The sequence below is a fragment of the Linepithema humile genome, chromosome 4 (assembly GCF_040581485.1).
Source record: "Linepithema humile isolate Giens D197 chromosome 4, Lhum_UNIL_v1.0, whole genome shotgun sequence".
NCBI classification, from domain to species: Eukaryota; Metazoa; Arthropoda; class Insecta; order Hymenoptera; family Formicidae; genus Linepithema; species Linepithema humile.
In genome coordinates, this window is record NC_090131.1 from 12,447,501 (window position 1) to 12,464,247 (window position 16,747).

A 16,747-nucleotide genomic window follows, 5' to 3' on the forward strand; every position below is an offset into this window, starting at 1 on the left:
GAGATCGCAGAGTCATGAAGAAATAACGGGACCAGTTTATCCGTGTTGTTTTTTATCATAAAGCTTGTCAAATTACAAGCATGTTTATGCAATAAATATATAATCTGTATAAATAAAATAATGTAATAAAAAATATAAGAGTTTAATGATAAAATGCTTTAAATCAAATAGAAAATAAAATATAAATGTAACAACTTTTTGTCATTATTTTATTAAATAGTTTGCAAGTAAAAATTTTAATTTTTTTATATAGCGTTACTTTAAATTAATTCCTACAATTAAATTAATGCATCGTAAAATTGAGCTTTTATTAAGTATACTCACTCGAGTACGAGAAGATCGAATGAGGATGCTTGAAATCATTTGACTTCACCCACAGGCAGAATGTAAATTCATGAATTTCCGGTACCGGCAATTCCCATCTGAGAAACTGAAAAGAAACTGAAGGATTAGCTAACAACATTGCGTGCCGCTCTACGCTTATCTAATTGTGGATTAATGCTATACATAAAACGCTCTAAAATAGTCGTCATTTGTTCTTTGATCTTTGATCTAAAATTATATTTTTTTATCAGAAACTTTAGCGCTTTAAATATTTTTAAATAACGTTAAAAGAATTTGGTTTTAACAGAATTATAAATTTGAAACTTAATTAAGTTGAATTAAAGTTGACTGCAAAAAAGAGTTGTAGAAATGAATGTTTGCTGAGGAAAAATTAAATCTAGAAGAAAGTGTTCCGGAACATGAGGTATGTGTTGAAATGTGCATATGGATCAAGGCCGACAATTCCTGGAGTGAAAATTAAGCAATCTGCGTAAAACCAATTTCTTTTTTAGTGATATAGAATGGCTAACTTTGTTGCTCACGTAATCGATAGAAATCTCGCGAGTTTCCACGCTCCGTTGAAACATGTGTATCTTTTGCATTTGACACGATGTCGATTTATCATTATTCACTCGCTGTTTTGTTAGCTTTCTTCATTCTTGATACATTTTAATGCAGGATTACGGCATGATTTACTGCGCAATTTGTAATTAATATCACTGACGTTGTTCAAACAATTCGGTGAATAAAAATTCCTTTCTCAAGTATCAATTCTTATTAAGTGAAAGTTTAGTGATTAAATAATAAAGAATTTTAATACTAATTAATCAGAAAGATGGTAGAAATCTGAAATATCTCATATGTGCCACTAATTATGAAAGTGAATCAAGTAAAAAAAAAACTGAAAATTTTGAATTTATCATTTACTTTGTGTTACGTTGATTTACATTATAATATTGTGGAATCATTTTTGAGAAATAGTTGAAAATTGGATCGCTTAATGGAATTTTGGTAATTGTGTGTCGTTAAACAGAATTTAGTTTACTTTTTAACACTGGTTTAATAATAAATTACTTGCTTTTTGGTAAAATTTTGTTTTATGAAGAAGAACATACTTATTCTTTCATCATTAGGCAGCGATTCAGGTAAATAAATTTTATATAATAATATAAAATAATATTACAAATATTTTAAAGCTCTCGAAACTTCAAAAATTAAAAATTCTACTATCGAAAAAGAAAAAGAAAACTAGATTACTAGTAAAAATTAATGAAACATAATTATAATTAGAAAATGTGTGAATGGATATGTTTGTTTTTAACTTGTTTTTGAATAAAATTCAATTGTTGAATATATTTTTGTGTCAAATTATTTGTAAGATTTATCATCAATTTTGAAAACTGTCAAAATCTATCACTCCAGAAATAGTCGACCTTGATCCATATGCACTTTTCAACACATACCCCATGTTCCGGAACACTTTCTTCTAGATTTAACAGTTTAAGGTATGAAAAAACATATTTTCTCACAAGCTACTCGTAAAATTTTACTATTGCGGAACAGATTTACATTATACGAGTAAGTATTTTAGAAAATATTTTGTTACATAACAAGGAAATATTTTGTAATATATACAAACGCAAAAATAAAAATATCCCAAAACAAAGCATATATGACTTTGAGCCCACTTTCATAACCATACGCATATATGTTTCTGACGCAGAAGTGAGATTATTTCGTGTTCTAAATATAGTACCGGGAAATAGTAAAATCCAGCCGTGACTTTCTCTGAATCATCATGAGCAATTCTCACCTGTATGTAGCCTTTTTGCGTCAATTGAACGCTATGCATCGGCGTGCCACCGACTTTTCTTTCGATAAGCGCACTCGATCTTCCTGAAAGCGCCGCGACGAGCAAACAGCCCAAAAAGATCGCGAACGTAGACGGGAGAATACTAATTCCGAACTTTGTCATGAATTTCTTCATTCTTATCTGATCATTGCTCTCGTCGCGTCCAAACTGCCGCTTCGTTAATTTCGCCTCGCAGCGAAAGTTCACCGTTTCGTTTTTCCACAGAGGTCTGTTCTTTGCGTCTGCTTCCTTATACTTATTCTCCGTCGACAAGGTTTCTCGTTTCTTTTATCTCTCGGCTCCCAGCCTTCCCTCTACTTAATCTTATCCCGCGTTTATCTGATCGCGCTCACGAAAAGAGAATTGTCTTCCACGGACGTTATCCGTCCAACTTTTGTTCCACCAACTTTACCCGCGCTGACGCTCCTCTTCACCCGCTACACACGGTGCTCAGCAAGTTTTTTTCCTTCTCTCACCCCGTCGAACTGCAGAAAACCACCTGGCATCTCCGCCCTGTCCGCTCGACGTTCCTCACACTCGTCACGCCAACTTTTTGTCAGTCCGGTTTTCCGTTTCGCAACTTATCGCTCGTTTGACATCTGATTGGCAGCTCCCACGATCGGGATGCGCGTATGTTCTTGAAACGTTATCCGCGCACTTCCTATTATATATTTAAAGAGCTCAAGTTTTTCCTTGATCATCGAGAAATCAAAACATTTGAGTGCAAGCAAGAAACTAGACTCTTTTACTTCTTCGACACGATTCCTGAAAAACGTAAAAATTAACTTTCTTCGTAACTTTCTTTGCTCGACGTGTGACAGCTTTCACGGCCAAAAGCACGAAACGCAGCGGTAGTCTGCTCTTTGATCTTTTTCTTTCATTCGTACCATCAAAAGCCTCGGCGGCGCTTAGTATTTGCTTGATGATGCCTATAATTAAAAGCACGTCGGGTGGAAAGACCGTGAATTTTTTCTCGTGTCTTCCGCAGATGTAGAAAAGGCAAGAAACGGAATATTTGTCTTTTATAATTGACGCCTGGAGAAGCAATTATTTTTCTTTCTTCCTCTGTTACCAAGTTTGTGTTGTGTGTATATTTTACTTGCCACAAAAAAATATACTAACATGAGAACCGCCAGGGAGTTGAATAATGTCCTTAGGAATGGAGAAAGTTTCTTTTTCTTCCTTTTTTCATGGATTTTCTCGCAGATTCCTGCGATCAACTTTCAGAAAAATGCTTCTTGCTCAATTTCAGCTCTTCATTTTGATCGATCGATTTCCTTTGATGCAGATGGATTTTTTTTTCTTTTCTTTTCTTCTAGTCGATTCACACAGCGTATGAAGCGACTGGCCGAACTCACGGCAATGGTAAACAACGACTAAAGCGAAATCGATGCGAGCACAAGCGCGAGTACACGGAGTACGGAATCGGTAAGAGGGAGGCGACCTTTCATGGTGGCTACAGCTTACGGCGGCCCATTTTCAGCTCACCGTACTTTTGCCGCGATGAGGACAAACGATGAGCCCGCGAAATCAAGCTCTCAGAGCGATATCTTGGTAATGCGCGACAAACGTCTCTTATTCGAAATGAATACATACATCAGACAGATCCATAAGTTGACACCACTGTAATTAGTCACCACTGTTTATCACTATTTATCACACTCACTTCTTGCTTCGATAAAATATATTATACCTATATAATTATGATATCTATTAATTCTAAATTTTTTAAATTACAAAAAAATATGAAACTATTTATAAAAACAAGAATATTTGAAAATTATTAATACTAAACAATCATATATTTATACACATTTTTGAGAATTTTATAAATTTGTTAAGAAGACTGTAAGTTCAAATTCCAAAATTCTGTCTAATGAAATCGAAAAAAGAAGGTAGAAAAACACATATTGTCTCGCGTGAACATGACAATAATTTATGGCCTTAAACGATACACAAATCAAAAATATATAAAGACAAGAGTGTACTAGTCTCAGCTGGATGTAGTCAACAAGACAAACATAGAGTTATACACTATTTTGAAAGTTTTATAAATTTGTTAAGAAGATCTCAAATTAAAATTTCAAAATATGTCAAACAAAATTGAAAGAAACGCATATTACTCCGCGCAAAAAATAACAATAATTTAACATCAAACCATACATAAATAAAAAATATATAAAAACAAGATTAAATGTCCGGCAAGCGGAAGACCCGGGTTCAATTCCCGGCTTAGCCATTCGTGCCCTGATATTTTTTCTCTCTTCCTTTCTTTCTAATAATTCCTATCAGTACATACTGATTCTCCATATGTGAGAACAATGTACTAAAATTTTCGTACACTTTAAGTATCTCGAACCAGAGATCGGTGTACAAAGTTAACTGTCTCACGTAGACTAATAAATTAATTTCTTTAAGAAAAATTAGAATTTCGCACTAACATCCCGCGACGGCTCTCAATGCTTTTCTATTATATTATTTGATAGTTATCATTTGAGCCTTTCCTTTATATGTGTTAGATTGTTTTAAGATTAAATGTTTTGAAATTTAAATTTGTGGTTTTCTTAAAAAAATAAAACTTTCAAAATTGTGTACAATTCTACGTTTGTTTTGTATTGATAATTTTCGAATAAACATTATTAGCACCCCCATTTGTGATTTTGTTTGAGCTTAAATGGTGAAATTACAAAAGACGCTCAATATCGCAACAACAAATTGTATTATTGAAATAATGGAAGAACGTCAAATTTCTTAAATATTATGCACTTGTGTTTGAGAAATTTCCATATTCTCAGGAATATTTTTAATTAAAAAATTGTATACATTCTTCAATTTCTAATAAATTCATTGCATGATGTAGTGAACAGTATAAATTATAATCTTAATAGCTTACTAAAGAACTTATTGATTATCGCTTCATAAATGAAAACAAAAGAAGAACAACTTTATTTTATTAATGATCGTCAACATGTAGAATACATGTTGATGATCTCGCGTAATTGCGCACATTGATAATTAATAAAATAAAGTTGTTCTTCTTTTGTTCACATTATTACATGTGTCATATATTCATAATAGACGGATATGAGAAAGCTGATCCTTCGTGGAAAGTTGACGGGACGAGCAGTGCAAAATAAGCGGGATGATACGGCAAATAGCTTAGGCATTCCATGTTGCAAGCTAATGCGGAATTACAAACACGTTTTATTCGATGTAAAAGCATCTTAGAGTGCATTTTCTTCAAAGCTAAATAGGTCAAAGCAGTAGTCTTCACATTATGATCTTATGCGCTACTTAAAAGAGATATTTTCATTCTGTTTATTACAATTATTTATTAATTTCTTGAATTTAAATGCTTTAAACTTTTTAATATTTAGCGGTAGAAAAAGCGTTTTATGCTGTGAAATTAGAAACGAATAAAATCCTCCATTGATCAACTTAATGAAAGTTTGTGTGTGTCGGGAAATCGATACGTAACGACGTATGTACATGGCGTGCATTAAAGTGACTATAAAAACTGTTGTATTGGAAATTCGCACTGGAAAGCTAACATTACCGAGTCCTCAAACCTGTTGCGAAAGCGACGGTCTGGAGACACTCGTATATTTGCATGGCTAAGCATCTGCCTTGGCAATTCTTCACGATAATATAGTTCCGAGTGAATCATACTTGAAACTTTAGTTGTTTGCAAAAGTCACATTTATTATCGATCATGATTTTATCGACACATAATTGATAAACAAATCATTATTTTTATTGTTGGACTATCACATTCTTTCAAGCCATAAAATTTACTATTATCTTCTTGACTATACTTCTTGACCTAGCGTAATTACTGTTTTGTGTCTTATTTATTGCTGCAATGCCATTTGATTACTTGATTACCGTTTAATTAAAAACAGCATCCAACGCTGAAGATTGCATCACGTCGCAATGACGATTGCGGCTGCCATCTTCGTCAGCGTAAAAAATGACAAATTGTCCTAATTTATGGTCGATTATCGCCGTAATCTGAATCGCCTGAATTCTTTCTTCTCTGCTTGCAGACGGCCAAGAATTCAACGTCGGGCAGCGGATACTACGTGGGCGGAAGCAGCACTCTGCCACGCGGTGGACCGCTCCTAAGGGCGTACAGCCCCGCGACATCAAGCGTTGTCGGTGGACCGAACGCGACACCGACGCAGACCAAGACTCTTACGACACCAGGTATACGAATGCCCACATTCCTCCTTTTATTCCTCATTTCCATACATCACGTGTATTGTCGCGTTAATATGCAAACTGACGAACGCGAAACCGACTCCGATTTATCAAATGAGCGGCCCAGTAAAATATTCTAGAGATTATTTTGTTACAAATCTTTTATATTAAATTGTGTCAATTTATGTTACATTTGTCTAAAGAATTATTATACTTGTTGCTTTAATTATATTTATTAAAAATTTACCTTTCAAAGAAGGCAACATACGCGCTTATCGGAACATTATTGTACACATACAAAAAACAGTGTCTTAATTAATACAATTTTTACGAAAAAAAACATTAAAGCAAAAGATTGTTTTTAGTAAAATGAAAAAAAAAACAGTTACACATGAAAATTGATTTTTCATGATCACAAAAATTGTGATATCAGATAATGGTGTCAAGTGAGAACAAAATTTGATATTAAAAATACTCTTATATGCAATAATGCGTTATACAGGGTGTCTGGCAATAATCGCCCCACCGGTCATATACAGGTAGAGGAGGTCAAATCGAGTAGAAAAGTCCTTTACCATTTTTTAATTTTCATAATAAGTACTGAGTAATTAACGAAAAAAGATCGGCGAATCCGTGCAAGTAAAGCGCGCGCAGCGAGAAGGACATCCCACTGCTATGCGATCACTAGGCGCGCGATGAAGCGTTGGGAGGAGCGCTCTACAAATGACAATGGCAACATACGAGCGGCGCGTAACGCTAGATCGTTGTGTCCTAGTGATCGCGTAGCAGTGGGACGTCCTTCTCACCGCGCACGCTTTACTCGCGCGGATTCGCCGATCTTTTTTCGTTAATTACTCAGTACTTATTATGAAAATTAAAAAATGGTAAAGGACTTTTCTACTCGATTTGACCTCCTCTACCTGTATATGACCGGTGGGGCGATTATTGCCAGACACCCTGTATATATATCACTGAAAAAAATGTTTTGCTGATGTAGGTAGATTTCTAGGTGTCACAACAAAAATGTATCGCTATTTCTTGTATCCGCTAAAATATTGTTTGTCACATCTAAAATTTATAACAGCAACATTCTAGCAATATCTTCTAGAAAATTTAGGTCTCATTGCCAAATAATAATAATTGCATTGAGTAAATGAGTTTTGATACTGTAGCTAGAACGAGCTATATTTCTTGTGAAAAATATAGCTGCCGATTATAACGGATGGGCGCATTATACAAATTATGTTAGATGTGAGGATCATACCCCCATAGCAAAACAAATCACAGTGATATCATAATGATATTTCTCTGTGACGTTCAAATATGTCATAATGAAATCGTAGTGACATACGATTGTTTGCTTTATCACAGCTCATATAATGTCGCTATGGCATCATTGTGATATGAAAAATAAAATAAAAATATAAAATAAGAAATAAATATTTATCTACTCAATTTCTAAACAATCAGTCTATCTAAATTCCCTGTTTGGATTCAGATATTAAACTGATAGAAAGTTATTATATCTTTAATATTATTAGCTGCCTTTTGCAAGTTTTATATAATTCTCATGATTAAAACTTAAATATGAAATAGATAGCGCATAATGCGCCACATAGCGGCAAGCAAACGAACTAATAACTAAATACTGTTTTTGGAATGTGTTGTAACATTTCTGCGACATTTTATGTCATATTATGATGATATCACCACGACTGTAACTAATGATATCACTGCAATTTTCTGATAATGTCAGAGTGACATCTCAATTTTTCTGTAATCTTGTGACTCTATTGTAAGTCTGTTGTAATGTCACTGTGGCTTTTTTTTTGCTATGGATTCATTTGTCTCTCGCCGCTAGTCTTTTTTGTGTACCACAATCAAACTTTACAACAAGCAGGGCAAACACATTTGAAATACAAAATACAAAATACTAACAATTTTAGTATTTATTGCAAAATATCTTCAATTTTTTTATTTAAAATACAAAATTTTTGTATTTTAAATCGAAAATTAAAAATTAAAAGTATTTTGTATTTTATAATTTAAATACCAAGATTGTGTTAGCATTGTACATTTTGTATTTCAAATATTTTATTGTATTTGAAATACAATTTGAAATACATTTTGATTAACAAGTATGATTAGCTTTAACATGAATAGGCGCCGCAGAAAAACTTTCTTTCTAAATTTCACAAATAATTCAGATATAAATTCTGTCTCTGTCATTTAGATTGATTAAGTGCCAAACATATGCGATATCACAGTATTTGCTAATCATTTATCTACTTTAGCTAATTTTTTGCATCCAAAAAATTTTTGCTGTAGTTGCAAGACCATTTTTTCAGTGATATTAAAGAGTCTCATTCAATGAAGTTAATTTACTTGTAAAATAAATTTTCTCTTTGACTATTTTGTATGTAATGGACAAGATATCGCATGTATTTTCAACGAGATTGCAAAACAACTCTTGGGCCGCTCACGCGACATCGATGAGAATTTACTGCTTTGCGCCTGTGCATTTCCCTTATGTTCGCATCTATGTTCCCTATAGCGTAGCATCACTGGAGCACCCTTCTTCCGAGATTTTCATGCAGACATACATCGTGCATACTCTCCAATTCCCCGCGCAATTTCACATTCCCTCAGACATCCTCGCCCCTAAGGTGACCAGAAACGTGAGAAGCCCCTCGAAATGTCATACTAAATCATCAGAATTCCCGGAATCCTCTGATCTCTCCGCGCTGCATTTGTGAGATCAACGCTCGAGCATAAGTACGAACGTATACACTGGTATACACTATATTTCACCTTTCAAGTTGCTGAACAGAGCGGTTTTGCAATCTTCGCGATAATATCAGAATTTTAATCTTTAATTTGATTTTTTCAAATGGATTTGAGTTTCGCAAAGAACGATGATTAAATGTCAGTAGACTGACTTGTCCTGTCATCTGAAAGAGATCTGAAAGAGATCTGAAAGAGATTAGATTTTAGATCACTCGTGCAAGACAGATTTTATCTTGGCAACGTAAGCAATTCTGGTCGCCTTACATGCAATTAACACGCTAAATACCCGTTGGTGATTTTGACATACAAAGAAGCCTGAGTTCTTTGATCGTTTTGCTTTCAAAAATTGGTCGAATCAACTATTTTGAGAAACAAAACTGTTGAAATAAATTACTGCTGCTACAGTTGTGGCGCAAACATGAAGATGTAGAAAGATGATTGATAATGGTTGTATTACATAGAGTAAAACAACCATCTAACTTTTTATAATATGAAATAACTTTCGTATCTTAAGGCAATTGGGATCTAGTTCACATTTATTTAATTTACTTTACAATTATATTAGAGCAAACATTATAATATTAATATAATACAGATTTTTTAATTGATATACAACAATTTTGTATTAATTTTATTCAAAGCCATAAATATTATTCGAAATTGTGAAGTTAAACAGTTTACTCAGTTGTGATCATAAACTCTGGATTTCAAATTACAATTTCAAGAACATTATTTTTAGAGTATAATTAGCTTGCAAAGAAAAAGATCGGAAGATAAGAGAGTAGTGGCGTTGAAAGTACATTTACGGAAGAAAAATATTTTCAACGCAATTTTTTTCTATCGGAAAACTATTCGACCAATTTTTTGCAACGCACATCTATCTCATGCTTCAGCTTAAACGCATACCATTTGCATACACAAATGCAAACACAATTGCTCTCCATTCTTCATACTTCCGATCGACGGTTGCAAGGTCGTTTCGATTCTTAATCGCTCAAACGGAGATCGTTACGACCATCGTTGGCCAAGTGCTCTACTCGAAAATACTTGACAAACCGTCTGTTAGTCCAAGGGGAAAGGATGGCCTCATTCTAGTCGCTACGAGCGATTCTCCTTGTTGTCGAGAGAAACGTTTTATGCGGGTATGCCAAGCCGAAAAGATTAAGGACACGCGCGAACGACCGATCATAATCATCAACTATCGTGACGAGTCTATTTTACACAGTCCGAAAACACACGGCCGCCTTCTAAACTGTCAACTCGATGAATACAATTTTCCAGACGAAACCGTTTTTGAAAGAGAACATTTCTCTTGACGCTTCAATTGTCGCGATTGTGAAATCATTGTAAGAACACAGGTGTACGATGATCAGAAAATTACTTAGAAATGATCATCAATGTCGTCATTGGGAAACGTATTACGTATCGTTGTTACTTAAGATTTGCAATTACAATCCACTTGACCGTAAAAACGCTGCGTGAAAAATTATATAATAATAATATAAATTTAAATATAAAATATTTTGTGTAAAAAATCGGTGAAAAGGGAAAAGTTGTGAAAAGCCGCATTGGACCGCGTTGCGCGGATCGGAAACCCTTCCTTCTTGTTTACTTCTGCATGTGCACTGAAACGTCGAGCGGGTTTAGAGGAGAACAAGAAAAGGCACGGAGTGCATCGGAGAGCGTCTGGGTACATTGGTTTTTTGTTTGGTTTTTTGGATGGTTGGATAGGTGGTGGCGGGGTGCCGCCGGCCAAGCCGCTTCGCAGCTACCAGTGTGGTAAGAGTCCCCTTGGCAGCCTCGGGGGCTCGGCGCGCTTCTCTCGAGACAGCTCGGTCTCCCTCTATAGTATACCAGGTCAGTAGTATCCATAAACATTCGTCAGACACAGCTCGATCCTTCCGCGACGGCAGGCTTGCCGCAGAGGCGATCAATAACATGCTTGCGGATTCAACTGCGAACATGAGAAGCTTATGAATCTTTCCAACAAAGCTTGAACGCCGTTTTACGAAATAACATTATTTTCCAGCTAAAATGACAAATAATGAATTAAATAAAAATAAATAAATGTTCCGCAAGTGAATTTGGTCTTGAATAAAGTCTATTACTAATATTACTAACAGTACACTAGCAGATAATAACTAAATGCAGCTGATAAAAGCATGAAGTGAAACAGTGACTCGCGTCGAATAAAGTTTCTTTTAATCACGAGCAGTTCGGCAAAATTCCGCTAACAAATCATGCAGGGAAAATATCGATTTTAACTAAAATGATGCAGCCTGGTGAAACGGCAATCGAAAAACTTATACGTGAATACGCGAGCATGATCAAACGCTCGATGTGGTGCGTTTTATACAATTTCCGGGTAAGGACTTTTGTCGTGATGCAATTTGTCCCGAAACGATATATTGCAGACTGCGTGCTTTGTAAATTTTGGAACAATGCCATCAGTCGCGTGTACGAGACGAAATAGAATCCGATCCAAATGCATAAAATCTCGTTTATTTTCGAACCATATGAAGCGAGTACTTATCGCGGTTTTTATTGCGGTAATTTAAGCAACAGATAAATCTTTGTATTTGCTGTGATGTGAATGATTTTGACATGGTCAATCTTGGCGCGTCAAAAATAAATAAAAAAGTGTACAGTAAAAGAGAAATCCTGTTATATATTTTTCACAAGAAAGTAAACCATTGATAACATAATGCTTTTTGTTTTTACTTAACTATATTATAACATAAATAATTTTTAAGCCTAATGCAAAATGTGAATAAAGATTAGAGAATTTGTAAATTTTTTGATACAGCATGACAATATTGCGACACCGTCGCGCATTAGTAATAAGGAAAAGCTTTAGTACGAAGATGGTTGTTCGGAACGCGGTAACTGCAGGAAAACCATGAAATTGGCAGTTGCGATTAGCTGGCGAGAGCCGGATCGAGCCAAGTTTTAATTAAACGACCTCGAGACCGTGGAGATAGTGTTGGGAATAGATAAGAATGGATGAATGAAATTGAAACATTTTGAATTTGCGCATTCAAATGCTGTTGGCGTGTTGCACGCAAAAAAGAGGAAATCGAAGCACTGTCTCGAAAATTGATCCGAAGAAGCGAAAATCTATTTTTTACGCGATTTTTTACTATATTTTGATTTTTCTAATCTTTTTTTTTTTATTAAGCATGAATTAACCCTTTCGGGACGAAAACTTTCTATCAAAGTTATACAAACTTATACATAGTTTTCTAAGGATTTTCAGAATCACTGAATTTAATTGTGATCTTAGAATTCCAAAATTCAAAAGTCCAGATCCATTATAACAAACCAAATTTAAAAAATTTAAGATCCGATTATCGTAAAACTCGGTTTTTAGGATCGCTGAACTCAATTGTAAGAATTTTAAAATTTTAAGGTTATATAGAGCAACAACAAAAACTTTCAAAAACTAAACCTGCGAGTTTCAAAATAATAATTCGATTATTTTTCAAAAGTTGGTCCTTTATATTGAATCCGTCATTTTGAATCTTTGCACTTTTTACTTAAAATTTAACTAAAACATCACTTCTATGCACCAAGTTTTATGAAAATCGAGCGAATAGTTTTAAAAATGAAAAGGAGTCCGGAAAGGGTAAACTAAAAACATGTACTCGTTAAACCCATTAATAATCAATCTAACTCTGTTTTTTAATAATAATTGTGTTTGAAATTAATATGTATTTGCATTAGTTTAAAATATTTTAAGCCATATTGTCTACATTTCCTGTCAGTTCCATTAAGTATCTTCCAATATTGATAAGAGTATCATCAAAGTTTCTTTTTATCACTGTATTATTTCCCAAAAATTTCTGTTTTTTTTAGCACAAGTTTATTTTATTTTCTAAAAGAGATACTTTGTACTACGGGTATTATCTGAGCAATCTCGCTCTTATAAACTATTAATTACGATCCCTTATATGTATTATACTTGCTGTACAACTGCAAGGTTATTACAAAGTTATGATAGCTCGATATATTCCCAACACTAGAGCTAAGTCCCTTAAGAACCTTCGGAAACTTCTTGCGTGTGTCGCCTTCCATCTCTATGTACAATGCTGTGCGATATTATAATGTACAGCATTCCTGAAAACAGCATCTCTCTCTCTCATCCCATTTTTCACCCGCTCCCGCTGTCACTCAAGAGCTGTAGATTGTGTCTTCCCATAAGAAGCACGATATCATACAGAATCTTTTTCTTTCTTATTCTTCATTTTACGATGACTGATAAGTGACATTCCCTTGTCGATACTGGTCCCTTGATTGTAATTCAATTTGCACATTCGCGCACCACTCATATTCGATGGAGGTATCGAGCCATAAAAATTTGTAAAAAAAATTTTGCCCAACTTATTTCGCATAGGTAGAACATTTTGATAAGTATTATGTAATTAATCCTTAGAAAAATAATTGCTGATTTACATCTGTTTACTCTATTATTAATTATTTATTAATCATTTGTTGCAAGAAGAAGAATACTTGTTTTTTTGTGTAAAAATTTATATCTTATTGTTTTTTGTGTATTTAATTATTATTGCCGCTCTGTACATAGCGACACATTATTTTTCTCGCAATCTAATGTATCTAATGTAAAAATCTAATATAAAAATATAACTCGCGATAATGTTCGAAAAGGAGAGCATTAATTGGTTTGATCGGCTTCTACATATTAATACGATTTATTGATCTAAATCTCTGCAGATCGACTACACGGAGAGAGTGGATACATGAGCAGCCCCGAACGTGGCGCCGGCGTCGGTTCCGGAAGCGGAAGATATCCACCCGGGCCTTACAGCGCTGGTAGCAGCTACGAAGATCCATACTACTCGCAATACTCGGGTACCGTTACCCCGGTTATCGACGAAGAAGCCAGGTAACCGGAGTTCCGAAGTAATTATTCGCGACATTGCACTTGGTCGTGGTTTACAACGATTAAAATGACACGATTATGCGGTTGTAATGAAGGAAATTGCATATTTCTCTCGAAGCAAACGGAATTTCCCAAGTCCATCTTTTCTTTTTTTATCTACAAATTCCTCTGCGGTTCTCCAAGTTTAATTTTGCTTCGTGAAAATCATATCGAGAATTTCTGAGTTATAAGCGATTTAAGATCTAAAGAATTTTACTAATTAAGCTTGAAAAGTGCAAATAAATTTAAAAAGTTTTATTCTTTGTTCAAGTTAGTAGCTTCAACAGAATTTTAAGTCTGAGATTTTATTACATAATATTCAACATTAATTTCAAAACAATTTTTGTGTAATTTTTAAGCAAATTTTTATCAAATAATGTGCAAATGAAAATGTAAAAAGTTTAGCAGCGAGAAAGAAGAAGCAGAATTTATCCAATTGCAGGACGAATATTGGCTATTTCATCGCACATCGGAATTCATTTCATTCACTTTACTAACATCCATATTTCTCATTTGCGTAGAATATATTTTTGATTTTAGTTAAATATATCAGAATTAGTTGAGTTTATTCAACAGCCGATTGCAATATTATTGATAAATGCAGATTCAATAAGAGTATTTTGTTCCAGCAAGCTATTGCTGATTAAATAAATGCACGATTTTTATATGTTATATTTGCGATAACGTTCTAAAATAAAAGCCTACACAATAGCACATCTTACTAATTCAAATAAAACGACGATAAAATTTTCACTTTATACGGATCCCGTTGCGATGCAATTTTCGAGAAGAGAAACGTCGTATCCTCTCGCAAGTACTCGTCTATCGAAAGAAAGATGTAAAAACGAAAAAGATTCCCACAAGACTGCGGGAACTTTCGTTCAAGTAATCAAATATTTATTTGCTAGTTTGAATTTCTTTCTATCAATTGCTTTTTACATTATCTATTTCGCTCTTTGCGCTTCAATTATGGTCGAATAAAGTCAGGAAATTCTTATAAATGTGAAAGACTCGATAACATATTTCTGTTCGATTAAAATTAAAAAATACTCAAGTTGAAAGTGTTAAAAATACAATTATTCTGCTTTGTAATAAATTACTTGCAACCATATCAGATACAATTTAGTAAAATATATTTAAGTAAAATCTTTAAAAATTAAGATAAAAATTTGAATGCATTTAAAGCACATAAACATAAAAACTCCAATTTTACTTCAAATAATTAGAACAAAATTTTTCTTAGTAAATAAAAATATTAAATAAATGAAACTAATACAATTAATTATTAAATTCTAATTTTAGTTTTAATTGAATCTTATTCTTAATTCAAATTTATCTGGAATATAAACGGACCTTCAAAAGATTTGAGTTGTCATCTTGGTCTTATTTTATTGTCCGGCACTCTTCTCGAAGAAATTAATAAAACAATGAATCATTGATTGATTAGCAATTATTGTTAACATAATCGAAGTGCAAAGAGAGACAAAATTTACGTCGACTTCCGCGCTGACCGCGAAGTTTCTCGAAAGAGCCACCATAAATTCAGCTTCTCCGCGCATTGTTCGCAATCCGGGTGAATAAACTCCGCTCACTCGGAAACCCCTATCTATCTCTCCCCCTTTTCTCCAACCTTTGTACACCGACGAAGTGTTGTCGTCTCCATTTTCACTACCCTCGAATGACCAGTCCTCCCGTTTCCTTCACGGTTTCCTGGATGCCGCACTGCAATCGCCGCTCCGTTACTTGGATATCTGATAGCGCGGATGTGTATGTCTGTTGTGGGTGGTGCAGCGATACGGAGCTGTTGGAAGAATCGTACAGCCTTTATGGCGTGAAACCACCGGGGCGTCCGGCGAGGTCCCCGTTCCCTTCGGGGGCAGCAACCCCCCTGCCACCCGGCGGACAGGGCTACGACGTTACTCGGTACTGCACCCACGTCTAACGCACACACACGTCTCTGTCGCCTGCGTGTTTGCTTGCGTAGAGGCCTGCCTGCCTGCGGAATAAAGAGGAAATAAATAAAACAAGAAAAATATAAAAAAAGGAGAAAAAGAGGGGGAAGGGGGAAGAAAAAGAAAAATTGCTGGCGAGAAACCGCGCCACGATCAGCCGGCTGGCTAGTTGGATGGCTGGTTGAATGCTTGCGAATGAATACGAGTTGCACGAGTGTCGCATTTCGAGCGAAACCCTCTGAAAGCAGAGAACAGTGGCGAATCCTGGTCTTTACATTGGTAAAACTCTTCCAATTCCGGGAGTGCCGGGCAAAAGCTGCTCGGCAGATTTTAGTTTTAGTCAGAGATGAAATTGAGTCAATATAAAACGCGCGAATTTGCTTATCTCTATAACATGGAGGATAATCTTTTATCGCGAAAAAATTGTTGCTCATTGTTTTCGTTCAAGTTATGCACGGGACAAAATATTAATAATGTTATTAAAGAATCTTATAATAATTATATTTAATTTTTTTTGCGATAAAATTGTAAGAATTATTCTATAAAGCTAGATTATTTTGGAATCTTTTCTAAATTGCATTCTAAATTGCATTGGAATTAATTCAAAGAACAAAAAACAATTTTTTGCAAGAAATGTTTAATAGAAATAAAACTGGCATCAAATTCGAAACAAACGCATTAATTGTTTTAAAA

At 34.5% G+C, this 16,747-nt stretch overlaps 2 protein-coding genes across 2 annotated transcripts in view; one reads left to right on the forward strand and one right to left on the reverse strand.

The window, feature by feature from the left end:
* LOC105668641 (uncharacterized) overlaps positions 1–2,311 on the reverse strand; it is a 6,604-nt gene extending 4,293 nt beyond the window's left edge. The window contains exons 1-2 of the mRNA XM_012361101.2: positions 2,138–2,311; positions 325–430 (exon numbers count right to left, since the gene is read on the reverse strand). Of these exons, the coding sequence (XP_012216524.1) occupies positions 325–430; positions 2,138–2,311 (280 nt within the window). The remainder of the gene's footprint in view (positions 1–324; positions 431–2,137) is intronic.
* The window catches only part of LOC105668643 (uncharacterized), a 472,083-nt gene that overhangs the window by 411,716 nt on the left and 43,620 nt on the right, over positions 1–16,747 (forward strand). The window contains 4 exon segments of the mRNA XM_067354097.1: positions 6,223–6,382; positions 10,895–11,020; positions 13,895–14,066; positions 15,894–16,025. Of these exon segments, the coding sequence (XP_067210198.1) occupies positions 6,223–6,382; positions 10,895–11,020; positions 13,895–14,066; positions 15,894–16,025 (590 nt within the window).